At 42.4% G+C, this 14,350-nt stretch overlaps 1 protein-coding gene across 1 annotated transcript in view; it reads left to right on the top strand.

The window, feature by feature from the left end:
• Positions 1–5,556: 5,556 nt before the first annotated feature.
• IL20RA (interleukin 20 receptor subunit alpha) overlaps positions 5,557–14,350 on the top strand; it is a 36,066-nt gene continuing 27,272 nt past the window's right edge. The window contains exon 1 of the mRNA XM_046004355.1: positions 5,557–5,689. Coding sequence (XP_045860311.1) covers positions 5,563–5,689 — 127 coding nt within the window. The 5' untranslated portion in view covers positions 5,557–5,562. The remainder of the gene's footprint in view (positions 5,690–14,350) is intronic.

Here is a 14,350-nt window from a genome sequence, read left to right on the forward strand (position 1 = left end):
GTGCGCTTTAGGTAACTTGTTTTGTGTATGTTATGACTTAATAAAAAATAAGCTTAAAAAAAAGTCAGCCAGTTGTTTTGTGGAATCACATGTGATTCTAAAATTTATATGGAAATACAAAGGACAAAATTATTTACTCAAATAAAAACAAAGTAGAGGGGCTTGGTCTACCAGCGAAAAGAAAGGAATTAAAATAGTGTGAGATCTGGCAAAATAATAGACAAAGAGACCAACAGAACAGAGCATAGTCCATAAACAGACCCATTAAAGAATGACATTTAGTTTATGAAGAAGACAGAGTTTTAGGGAAAAGATAATTTTTTTAATGAACAGTACTGAGTCCGTCAGACTTACATAAAAATAACGTTTGAACTCCAAATTTAAATTACATAAAAATCAGTTTAAGGCAGATCATAATTTTACATGTGAAAAATAAAGCAGTAAAGTTTTCAGAAGAGCACTTAGAAGAATACCTTCATGATCCTAGGGTGGGATAACATTTTTTAAACAGGACACAAAAAAACAATAACCATAAGAGAAATAATTGGTAAGTTACACTATATTATACCTAGAAACTCCTTACTCTATTGAGAGAGCAGAAAGGCAAGCTACAATAAAGATAGAAATATTGGCAACATATATAACTACCAAGGGTTTCATATTCAGCATATGTAACAAATTTCCTCAAACAAAAATAAAATAAAAAGATAACCTAATAGAAAAAATAGGCAAGAAATGGGAACAGATCCTTGACACAAGGGTATATCCAAATGGCTAAAAAACTTATGAAAAAGTTCTCAGTGTCATTGCAGCTGATGGAAATGTAAATTGTTATAACCACTTTGGAAAACAGGTTTGGCATTATTTACTTAAGCAGAAATATGTCTGTCCTATGACCCAGTAATTACACTTCTGGGTATGTACCTGGCAGAAATATGTGCACCTAGGCAAGAGACATGAACTAGAATGTTCCAAGAAGCACCATTGCTCGTAACTGTAAACTGGAAATAATCTAAATGTCATCAAAATAGAATGTATAAATAAATTATAGCATAGTCACATAGTTGATAACTTTACAGAATTGCACTAAATCTATAGGCAGTAGCACAGAAGATTCTTAGCTTAATGTTGAGTAAGAGAAGCCAGATACAACAGAATAAACACCGAATGACTGATTTTAGGGAGAAGGGAAGGGGAAAGAGGACAGTCTCTGTAGGGTTAACATTGTTCTGTTTCTTGACTGGGTGATGCCTGTCAGTGCATTCCCCTAGTGATAACTCCTTGAGCTGTAACATCTGTCTTGGTGCATTTTTTCTGTATGTATATTATACCTAATAGTTAAAAAAAATTTAAATGCAGGGACCACTTCTCAAAAACATTTCTGGAAGAACTGGAAGAAGGTCTGATGAGATAGGATTCCATAAGATTTTAACTATTTTGATATTATTTAGATTTGAGCGGACAGCATAATGTAAACACTGTTAGCAGTCGCAAATATCCACAACGAATGGCAGGGTAGACTAAAAGGATTTCGGAAATCTCCTAAAACTGGACATTTATTACCTCCAGGACTCTTTTTCCTTTCCCTCTTTTTCCCCAGCTATCATCTGCCCTCTAATCTTCAGGTTTACTTTTGGAAGCTTAGTATATTCTGAACCTGCCCCTGACTACACCTGTGTGTCCAGGAATGAGCATCAGCTCCCATTCACAATGTAGTTTAAAGTATGGAAATCACACCAATGTTGCATTTTTGTAAATTAGTAGGTATACATCTTTATATGTGTGTTATTTTGCAGTTCACCCCGTTGATGTATTTCCTTTATTTTTTCTTAAGTGCAGAGGCCTATAAGGAAGTCATTATGAACACAGACTTTGGAATTAGATTAACCGGGCTTTGGATCCCAGTTCTGTCGCTTATTAAGTGACAACATGACCTGGCATGTTTCCTCATTTTGTCATTCGGGAGAATGTGACTAACTCACAGAACTGTTGTAAGGGCCTGAAAAGGTGGTAAATGTAAAATTCTTAGCATAATACCTAGCTCCAATCAAGAATTCAGTAACCTCACATGATGGTGATGATCATCAAGACGTATCATTCCTGGAAACTGTTAGGAGTTCAACTGGAATGGGAAAATCTTTGTATTTTTTGTTAGCAGTATTAGTGCTGGGGTTGAGGGTGGGAGGTATTGGTTTACAGCCTTGCTGATCAAAAAGCTCAAAAACCCATACATCAGATCCCACAAAATTAAAATTTCAGCAGGTGGTAAATCGTGGCAAGAAGGATTGTCATCTAGACATTTCTCCAGAGAAGACATACAGATGGCCAACAGATCTGTCATCAAGGAAGTGCCTATCAGAATTACAGTGAGAGAGCACCTGTAGCTGTCGGAATGGCTAAGACTAAAACCACAAGAAACAACAAGTATTGAGGAGGAGGTAGAGAAAAAGGAACCCTCGTGCACTGTCCGTGGGAAAGCAAACTGGGGCAGCCACTGTGGAAAACAGTATGGAGGTTCCTTAAAATGTTAAGTAGAACTACCCTGCAATAGCATAATCATGCCTACTGGTAGTTACTTCCAGTATTTGCCAAATAATACAAAAACACTAATTAACAGGGATCCATGCACCCCTGTGTTTATAGCAGCAATATTTACAATAACCAAATTATAGAAGCAGCCCAAGTGTCCACAGATAGATGAATAGGTAAAGAAGATGTGGTATATACATACAGTGGAATATTACTCAGCTCTCAAAAGAATTACTCTCAAAAAGAATGAATCTTGCCATTTGCAACAACATGGACAGATCCAGAAGGTATAATGCTAAGCAAAATAAGTCAGTCAGAGAAAGACAAGTACCACATGATTTCACTTATATGTGGAACTTAAGAAATAAAACAAATGAGCAAAGGAAGAAGAGGGACAAACCACGGAACAGACTCTTAACTATAGAGAACAAACTGGTGGGTTAGCAGAGAGGAGGTGGGTGGGGATGGGTGAAGGAGGTTAGGCGGATTATGAGTGCACTTATCCTGAGGAGCACTGAACAATGCCTAATGTTGACTCACTGTATTGTACACCTGAAACTAATATAACACTGTGTATTTCCTATACTGGAATTAAAATTAAAGACTTTTTAAAAAGATTTTATTTATTTATTTGACACAGAGAGCACAAGCAGGGGGAGCAGCAGAGGGAGAGGGAGAAGCAGGCTCCTCGCTGAGCAGAACGCCCAATGCCAGGTCAATCCCAGGACCCTGGGATCATGAACAGAAGGCAGACGCCTAAGCAACAGAGCCACCCAAGCACCCCAAAATTAAAAACTTAATAGAAAAATAAAGCACCAATCAGGAAAAAAGAAACGAAAGAATGGTTGTAATCTTTACGACAGAAGAAAACATCAGTTTGAATGTGCTGAGTCATTTCAAAAATCTTCAGAAGGATATACTAGGGTTTATTTTGACTGGGAAAGTTTAGACTGGGAGCGACCCAGACTGCCTCTTCCTGAAGTTCACAGGGTGGGGAAGGTGGCAGAATTTAAAGGTACAAAGGAAACTCCCTAAGGTGAGTTCCAGGTCACAGGTAAAAACAAAAGAAGTCATGAATACACTCTTGAATTTAATGCTTGAAAAACATCAACTGAACACTTAGCAATGTTTTAGGTCCCACTCATCCTACAAGAACCACAGGGATCTGCTGAGGACAGAGAGGTGAATTTGTTACAGGTATGAGATGGTGAAATTCTGACATGCTGTCTGACAAGTGCAAAGGGGAACTTGGGGAGGACAGAGGGAAGATGTGTGCACAGAAGGAACAAAACTGTTACTCCCCAAGCTAAGAAGGGTACAGGGTAAGGGAGGGAGGATGGCTATGGACATGTCTGCTTTAGCTCCTTTGGGGCCAGGAATGATTCCTATTTGAAGAGAAATGCAAATAAGTCCTAAAGTTTAGATACCAAAAATAATTGGCCCCAAATGCTTTTGTGGCAAATATATGTCACATTTAACCCACTAGATTTAAAATGATAAGGATGAAACCCTACTAATAAAATTGACAGTCAGTAGAAACAACAGTAACTCACCACAATGCTGCTGATCTACAATAGAGTCCTTCCTAAAATGTTCAGTTCTTCCTACCGCTTACTGAACCAGTAAGATCCCAGCCAGGAAAATAGTGGAAGTAACTACCAGAAGCAACCCCTCCTCCCCCAGGGCTGAAGGAACAAAGGGAAAATGTGGGGGTTCTATCCTGGCAGAGAAACCCAGGAAGCTGGAACTCTGACCTCCGCGAATGGACCCGGCCAGCCCACTGCTGGTGTCTCTGAGGGGGCGCAGTGAAGCTGATTCTGGAAGAATGGAACCAGCTACACCTGCCAAGGTGAGGGGACACTGTGGGGCATGGCTAAGGAAAACAGCAAAGGGGAAGCCCAGTCCCCTGGCTTCTCCTCCAGCTGCAGCGTTCATCCAGCGCACCCTATGGATGGAACCTAAAGGAGCCGGCTGACAAATGATTGTAGAGTCCCAACTGTGGCGTCCCAACACCGAGCCCAGCCAACAGAACAACCCGAGCGGGACTTACTCTCTGTTTCCAAGTCCTTCTGTGGAGAAGGAAGCAGCATACTTAGGGGACTCTTGAAAACCCTGCCCGTCCTCTCACTCCCTCCCAGCAGAAAGACTTCTTTCTTTTTCAATTCCTTTAGATTCTTTTTTAGTAAGATGAAGGTAGTTGAGCTAAATTCAGGGGTTTAATTTTGTACCCTTGGGTTATCTGTGAGGAAAAGAGGGAACACACCAGGGGTCTATTTTAAGGCGGTGCCCAGCCTTTAGAACTCCCTCTCAAGGACCAGGGCTGAGACTGGCTCTCAGGTTTTCTTTATCCCGTTTTAATGATTTCAACACATTATTTCCCTTGCACCCCCGCCGTCGCGTTTTGAAGAGCCTGGAACCTAGAAGCGGGCCCGTGTGGAAGTCCGCAGGCCTCTGCGCACAAGCTCGGGGGACTTCATTCAAGCAGACACCTCGCCTTTATGCGTTTCCTTTTGTCTTCTGTAAGTGGCACAGTACCTGTTGCGGGTGGAGAGGACTGCGTGAAATCAAACAAGGCACGGCAGAGTGCCTGCCGCTACGTTGAGAAAGAAAGAGCCATCTCCTTCCTCAGGCGCCGAACTCTGACATTCTGAAGTGCGGAGGAGCAACTCTCAGGCCGAGTACCAGACTCACTTGCCTGCGTGCTCACCTCACTCTCTCTTCCCCGGGAGCGAGGCTTTTACCTGCACCCGTGACCTCACAGGTGGGGACGGTGGACGCTCGCTCAGACCCTCGGAACTTCGCGGCTGGGGAGCAGAAATCGCGGGGTCCCTCCCCTCGCGCTGGCATCCAGCGGGGCGGGCGCAGGACGCGGGTGGGGCGCAGCCGGGGTACCGCCTCCCTGGGCTCCGGGCCGCGGAGTGAGCGCCGCGCGCCGCCCCAGCCGAGGGTCGGGGGCGCCGAGGAAGTCCGGGCTCGAGGGGGTGGGGGGCCGCTGCGGGCCTCCTGCCGAGATGTGACCCGGCTCCGCCGCCCATGTGGGCCCCCCGACCCCCGGCGGGAGCGGCGGCCGGAGGGGTCCAGGCGCCCCGCCGCCAGGACCTGCGGCTGCTGCTGCCGCCGCTACTGCTACTGCTCGCGGCCGCGCCTTCGGGCCGCGCAGGTAGGTGGATGGCGGCCGGGCCGCCGGGTGCGGGACGCGGACGGGAGCGGGCCCGGCCCGCCGCCTGCCCAGCGCCGCCGGGGTCCTTCCGCTCGCGGGTTTCGCGTTCGCGCGCGCGCGGAGCGGGAGGTGCGGAGGTCTGCGCTCCGAGCCCCGGGGAGAAACTCCCCGCCGCCCCCCGCGCGCCTGCTGCGGCGGCAAGTCTTCGGGACTGAGAGTTTCATTCCGCCCGTCGCGGGGCTGCAGTGAGGCGGAGGGAGTGTGACCGCCGTCGCTCTAAGGGGAACCCGCAGCTCGGAACTTGCGGTTGTTGGCGGTGACCGTGCGCAGCGCCACCGACCCGCCGCGCTTCAACAGGGACCAACCCCGAGGCTGGCGGTGACGGTTCCGCCTGCTTGAAAATGCCGAGTCCCGGGAACGCTCTGCTCGGAAAGAACAGGGTCTAGAAAGAGGCGGCGTTTCCAGTGTAAGATCGCCTCTCTTGAGCACGGCATTGTTTTTCCTTTGCAGTTAGGACCGTGTACAGATAGATATGTGCTCTTTGATTTTTACTTTTAACTCTTATATTAAAAGTAAATTTTTAACTGATTTATGACATCAGGTAACTGAAATTTGCTTTGCTGTGTTGTTCAGCTTAAATTCTACCAACTGGAATCCAGTAAGCCAGGATGATTCATTAACCTGATTTCTTTTTTTCTTCTGTTATATAAGAAAAAGGCTTCTTCTAAAGTAAGAAATCGGAATCTTGTTGTTGTTGTTGTTGTTGTTTTTAAATTAAAACCAGCAAAGCTTCCCAGAATACTGTACTTTGTAGGAACGCGGTTCAGGCTTTAATGTTTAATGACTTTTCACCCAGAGCTGAACAACAGTGAACGCAGAAGGAAAGTTGCCCTCGAAAGTGCAGTGTTCTTAGTAGTCAAAGAAAAAGGTTTTAAATTTGATGCAGTTATTTTGGAAGTAGCCCCAGTGTCTGAAGATGAATGGATGAAGATGTGATACACAAACATACCACATATGGGAATATGACACACTGGTAGAAAAGAATGCGATCTTGCCATTTGCAACAACATGGGTGAACCTAGAGAGTATTACGCTAAGTGAAATAAGTCAGGCAGAAAAAGACAAATACCATATGATTTCACTTATGTGTGGCGTCTAAAAAACAAAACAAATGAATAAACAAAAAGCAGAAACAGGCCCATAAATAGTGAGACCAACCTGATGATTCCTGGAGGGAAGGGGGTGGGGGTTGGGAAATGGGCTAAATGTGTGAAGGGGAGTGGGAGAGGTAGCCTCCAGATGTGGAATGAGTGAGTCCTGGGGATAAAAGGTACAGCACAGGGACTATAGTCATCGGCTTTATAATAGTGTTGTATGGTAATAGTAGGTATACATGTGAGCAGAGCATAACTATACTTGTGGATCCCTATGTCATACACCTGAAAGTAATGTAACATGGTGTGTCAACTATGCTTCGATAGGAAGGAATCAGGGAGGGAGACAGTGAAAGACTATGGACTCCAGGAACCAAACTGACGGTTACAGAAGGGAGGGGCGTGGGGATGGGGTAACAGAGTGATGGTTATTAAGGAGGGCACGTATGGTGATGAGCACTGGGTGTTTTACGCAACTAATGAATCGTTGAATGCTACCTCAAAAACTAATGTTGTACTATATGCTGGCTAATTGAACATAATAAAAAATCTTTTAAATAAAAAATAAAAACATGGTAATAATAAATTCAATACAATCACAAAGGTTACAAAGTGTGCATATAGATGTTGAAGAGATTGTTGAACCATAGATATTATACCCCCCAAAATGTTTCTCTTCTAAATCCTACATTTATTAAAAATTATAGTTTTTAATTTTGTATTTATAAATATTTTCATGATATATTATGATTTTTTAGTTCTTTCCAACATACGCTGAGTGGGAAGAGACTACTCCTGACTTATGCAAATATCGTGCCTTCAACTAACATATGAATTTGCTTGTTTCTATATTTAGAGAGAGAAATAAAAAACTTGCTCCATAATTGGGTTAGGGGCTGACGTTAGAAAGTAGTAATATTCTTAGCCATCAGAGCAAAATTAGGGGGAAGAAAAACAGAAGAAACTCTTTCCTGACCCACAAGATCTAGGTACTTTCTTAGCTCTTCTTTAAGCAATGCTGTTTTCTTCTGGGTCTTCAGGCAGCCTAAGGACTGCTGGAAGCACCAGGTTAGAAGCTACCTGGAATATCATACGAGTGATTTCTATCCTAATAGGTCAGCCACAGTATCTGCTAAACAATGTGGGTTTTCTAAGGGTTAAATGACATTACCACTCTTGGGCAGGAGAATACTTTTTTTTTTTTAAAAGATTTTATTTATTTATTTGACAGACAGAGATCACAAGTAGGCAGAGAGGCAGGCAGAGAGAGAGGAGGAAGCAGGCTCCTCGCGGAGCAGAGAGCCCGATGCGGGGCTTGATCCCAGGACCCCGAGATCATGACCGGAGCCGAAGGCAGCGGCTCAATCCACTTTAATTCTTTGAATGTTTTCACACAAATATTCAGTCACCCAACTCAGTATTTGGATCAAGGCAATATAAACCAAACATTCAAAGAGGAAGAAAAAAACTCAATGTAGCATCAACATTCTAGGAAACCATTGATATTTAATTTCAGGTAAGCTTTTAATGGAATTCAGAACATCTGACTTTGTATCCTGCCTCTGTGATGTTCCCTCAAGATAGGCATGACACCCACATTCACTGTCATTCTCTACATTCTTCAGGGACAGAAGTTTCACCAGCGAGTTTATCCCTATTGCATATCAAACCCTGCCTTTTTGGCCCATTCCCATGTTTATTCTTCAGTGAAGATAAGGAGCTATGGTCAGCATTGTATAAGCAAGCATCTGAAGCCAATAAGAGAAAGTGGGAGAAGATGAGTTCCTAAGATCATGTATCTCTTCTCCTCAAGCTTTTCAGAAGTATCCATTGCCGTAGAATAATTCTGCTGTCGCCTGCAAGGTTTCTTGTGGACCACTCCTCCCTGTCGCGCAGGCTTACCTCACACCACTTACTTCCTGCACGGTCCTTTTTCCAGTTCGTAGAGCAAACCAAACCATTTTCCATCTCCGAGACTTCATACCTGGAGTTCCCGCCACTAAAGTGTTCCTACCCGCTCTACCCCCAGCTAACTGTGACTCCTGCTCAGACTTGGCATCTCACCTCCCATGTGCCTCCCTCAAGGAGATCTGCCCAAAATCCCCAAAGAAAGAAAAGAATATGGTGTATTATGTCTAGGAACAAATGAGCCTTGCTTTAGTTTTTGGAGGTTTTAGAATACAGCCTAACTATTCCTACTATATGTATGCTTATCAGAACTAATTTACTGTAACTAACATAGTGAAGGCATTTGTTCAAATGTCTCTGATATCAGCACAGCAGTGTTTGGATATTCTATTTCACCAAGTAGTTACTTGTACACACACAGATGGTTCCAGTGAGCTAATTAAGCTCCCCTCATTATTTTTTTCACTTTTAATTTTGAAATAATTTGAAACTTACAGAAAAGTTTCAGGAACAGTAGACTTTCCGTAAATCCCTTAGCTGGTTTCTCCCAAGTTCAACATCTTACCTAACCATTGTACGATATTCAGAACCAGGCCATTAGCACTGGTATAATATGTTCACCAAACTCTAGACCTTGCCAGATTTCAGCCATTTTTCCACTTAGGCTCTTATTCTCTTCCAGGATCCCGCTTCACAGTCAGCTGTGATGCCTCCTTCGTCTCCTCCAGTCTATGACAGTTCTTCAGCCCGTTTTTGCTTTCATGTCCTTGACACTTTGGGCTGTCATCTCTTCTTGGAATGCCCCTCAATTTGGGTTCATTTGGTGTTTCTTCACGATGAGAGTGAGGTTATTCTTTTTGAGCAAATTATATTTGTTAGGTCCATTATTAAATGAAACGAGACTGAGACAAAGTGAAAGTTATTTCAAGCTTTATTTTATGATACTTATTAGAAGTTAGACTGATCGGCCAGGGGAATGAGACTGAGACAAGGTGAAAGTTATGCAAAGCTCTATTCTATGCTAAGCATTAGAGTCAGACTGACCAGCCAGGGTCATCTCCAAAGAGAGCGACCCCTCTCCATCTTCACAGACTAACTTTTATAGAGCAAAAGCCTGGCCACACATAAGTGGCCAATGAGATTGTAACATTGCATAGTCATGTTAGGCCACAGGCAGGTGGCCAAATGAATTACAATTTACCATTTAGTAGCTGTTTGAACTAACCTATTACTCTGGTCAGAATTGGCACTCAAGTTTGGCACCCAAAAGGTGGGGTTTACATTCTTTGGTGGTTAGGGAGACAATATGTGTGCTTTTTACTGATTGGATGTCTCTATCTGGCCTGACTCATCCTTGTATTCTGGGCTCTGTTATTAGGAACTAGCCGACCATATTTTACTGGTTTCCCAGACTTGCTTCTAAGTAAGTTTCTCGGGGTGGGGGGGTCAGTTTAAGTTTTACTGCACAAACAACAAAATGGCTTTTAACCAAGATGGAGTCGCTCTGGCTAAATAGGCCCTTACAATATTGTCTTTCTCAGTGCATCGTAACAAAGGGTTCATGATATCCATATGTCTTGTTCGTGGTGATGTTAACCTTGATCGCTTGGTTAAGGTGACGTCTGCAGGGATTTTTCATTGTGTAATTACTATTACTTGGAGCAGACATAAGGTCATTCCTTGTACATTTGCATGGCTTCCACATCTCTCAGCTAGGGGTACTTCCCCAGCCTGTCTAGAGGGCATTGAGTATCCCAGATCCAAGCGTGTTATATAAGATCACCAGCCTCTCTCTTCAGAATGTACCTACTGCCTATAACTATGTGTTGAGCTTCCTGCAGAACAAATCCAGGAAAGGCAGAACAGCTGAGGATATCCATTACCTCTGGGAGGTGGCATGGTGTAGGAACAACGTGGTAGGGTTGAGGAGGGATCGACAGTTCTCTGAGTATACCTTTTGCTACAGCTCTGACTGTTAGAGCCATGGGTGGGGACACATATTTCCCATTTAAGCATAAACTTTGGACAAAGGAATAGGCAGATGGAATTATTCGTGTTATAAAATGAATATGTTAGGATAAGCATTTCAATATAAAATGGTAACTATTTTTATAATATTTTATTTAAGATTTTTAAATTCATTTTAGAGAGAGAGCATGGGAGCAGGGGGCAGGAGGGGAGGAGAAGAGAGAGAGGGACAAGCTGACTCTGTGCTGAACCCGGTGCTCAAACATGGCACCTGATTCCACGACCCTGAGATCATGACCTGAGCCAAAATCAAGGTTAGACACCAAGCCGACTGAGCCACCCAGGTGCCCCTCTAATATTTTAAATAAATAAAACTGCATATCTGTGTGTTGCCTTTGTTAGTGCTTTTCACAAAATACTACTCAGTAAATTTTCAAGGTTTTGCTTAAAAGCACATTTTATTACACATATGATGTTTTTTAAAATGATTTTCTATTTGCATCTTTTTCTTCTTTGTACAGTTTTACCAGGTATCATTGACACTTATCTCCATGATGATCGGGGGAAAAAAGGCATCTTAGAATCCACTGCAGTTTAATGTAGCATATGTAGCATGTATTTTGATGAGTAAAATCATTTTATCCATCTTATTAACATTAACACTTTTGCTATGAGTGTGATATTCTGAAATCATTCTGATTTTTCTTAGTCCCTGTTTATGATTATTTAACACAAAAGCTGATACCAGAAAAATGAATTAAATCATTATAATCAATTCCAAGGAATGTCAATTGCTTATAAAATTGGAGAACAAGAAAACTTTAGGGAAAAAATTGCTGGCTGGAGAAATTAACATTAAATACATCCTCCAGTTTTCAGAATTCCTTTGGATATAAGAACCTGGGGTTGACAGGATGTTATTAAAGTCCCATCCAAGTGTTTCTCGTATGAATCTGCTCCAAAGCATTACTTCCAGATCATTATCTGTCTGCTATTTGAGCACCTGTCATCACGGGACACTCACTGCCTACCAAGGCAGGATGTCCTGTCACAGCAGACTTCCAATTATTACAATGTCATACCATGTAATGAGCTAAGAGCTTACTCTCCTGCATCTTCTCCCATAGTTGGTTAGGATTTCAACATACTTCTTTCGGGAGGCACAGTTGAATTCATAACACCTCACAGGCTCATAGGGCAGGATCCATGAGCCTGGCTTCTGAAGTGCGGAAAAGTTACCTTCAGCCTCACCTGGTGGCTCAGCATGTTTATAGTCTATGTCCACTGCCAAAGGACGTAGAAGTGTCATGACTCAAAGTCTCTCCTTGAGAAAGTTGAGGGCAGAGATATGATCTTCAGTTGTACTTTCTATAACATGAACATAAGAGAGATCCACCATTTGGTAATATATTCAAATATGGAATTACTATTTGGTAAACCTGAAACTAATGCAATGCTCTAGGTCAGTTCTACCTCAATTAAAACAAGGAAGCGGAGAGCCATCAGTATTGTATCATAAAGACAGCACAGTTTAAATTTCTTCAGCAGAGGGGCTCACTCTCCTCAGACCTCCCCGCCTGCCTTGGCTTCTCTGAGGGGCGCTTCCACTGCAAAATCCTCGCTCTTGCATTTTCACACTGAAGGCTAACTATCCACCTAATTCCAAGAGCGCCCTCCTCCTCCATTTTAGATTTAAATATAGGTATTGCAAAAAGTCCACTAAATTATCTACTAAATGCTCTGCTTTGTTATTTTAAAAGTTAGCTCATAATTTCTAATTGTAAAATAGAATATCACATGCAGCTCCGGAGCAAATAACTTTGGGGAATAAGGTATTGGAGGTGATCAGATTTAAGGAAGAAGAATTACCTTAATACTCCAGGCATCCGTTTTGAGTTTTCAGAAGTTAACATACACCTCGACACAGTGTGATTTGTTAGCACTTCTCATTCATTCAATGTCATTCATTCATATCTATCAAGAAGAGTTGTAGGCATTGAAGGGAATAAGAAAACAAGGTGTCTTTCTTCATGGAGTTTTAGTCACAGACAGGTAATTACGTTAAAGTATAAATGCCAGAATCGAGAAAACCACACTTCTTTAGAAAGCACAGGAAAAGGTAACCAATCAAATATAGAAGGCAGGCAGGGCTTCCTGTACAAAGAGTCTTTTAAACTAAGATTCATAAGAGCTACTGGTATGTGTGTATATGCATATATATATGTGTGTGTGTAGATATGTGTATACACACATACCAGTAGCTCTTATGAATCTCAGTTTAAAGGACCCTTTGCATATGTATATATATATGTATATACATATATATGTATATTAGATACATATAAAATGTTACATATATCACATTCTCCCTATTTGAGGAGGAAAGATGCATTATACAAGCAATGAGGTATGGAAGTAAATGTCTTGCTATGAATAAATATTCGTGATGCTTTTAGGAAAAAACATAAATTTAATAAATAGTTACAGGTAGGCTGTTATCCATATTTCATAAAACAATGATAACTTAATATAAATGCAGCTCCTTTTCATTTCAAATATTAGCAGGAAAATACAGGCAAACTTCGTTTTGTTGCACTTTGTCTGTAGGGCGTTTTTCACAAATTGAAGATTCGGGGCGAGCCTGCATCAAACAGGTGGGTCTGTGGGCACCACTGTCCTCAATAGCATTTGCTCACTTTGTGTCTCCGCATCACAGTTGGGTAATTCTGACACTATTTCAAACTTTTTATCAGTATTATATTTGTTATGGTGATCAGTGATCTGTGATCAGTGATTGTGAACTTGATGGCTGTTCAGAGGATGGTTAATAGTTTTAACAATAACGTGTCTTTCAATAACGTTATGTACATCGTTTTCTTAGCCATAACGCTACTGTGTATTTAGGGGACAACAGTAGAGTGTAGACGTAACTTGTGTACTCACTGGGAAACCAAAAATCTCATCGTACTCACTTATTGTGATACTTACCTTGGTACAGTGCGCTAAAATGAAACTGCAGTCTCCAAGGTACAGCTGTGAAGCCAAGTCCCGCTCTGAGCGCATTCTCTCTATAAATTACCAGGTAGTTAATATTCCTTTTCACACCTACGGTTCTTTCTTATAAAACTACAAATCACCAAACAAAATGGGGACAGGAGTAAGGAGCTTAGTAGCTCTAGGACAGCCTGACTTCATGGTCATTGGCAGCCTCGAGTCACGGCAGTCCGCGGCTCTTTGCAATACCGAAGCAAACCACACACGGTTATCAAAAGGCACGATTGTTACAGCTGTGGTTTTGCAAGATAAGGCTGGTGTCCTAGGTGCTATTTCCCACTTCCTTAATCAACACCCCTTTGGAGGCTCTGTTGGTGTTAGTGAGCACCAGCAAAGGGCCTGTCTTAATGGATCCATTCTCTCAGTTGTCCCTGGAGAAGTTCCAAAGCTGTCAGTGCAGCAGCGCCCTTGACTCCTCTACGTGGGTGACTTCTTCACTGTTGCTTTGCTTTTCTCATGACCTGGACTTTTCTACATCTCCGTGGCAGTTAAGAACCTTAAATAGCTGATCTTCAGTGTGGCCCAGGCAGCATGTGGGACTTCTGTTCATTTTATTGGATATAGTTACATAATTCCA

Source organism: Meles meles, chromosome 5 (assembly GCF_922984935.1).
Source record: "Meles meles chromosome 5, mMelMel3.1 paternal haplotype, whole genome shotgun sequence".
Classification (NCBI taxonomy): Eukaryota; Metazoa; Chordata; class Mammalia; order Carnivora; family Mustelidae; genus Meles; species Meles meles.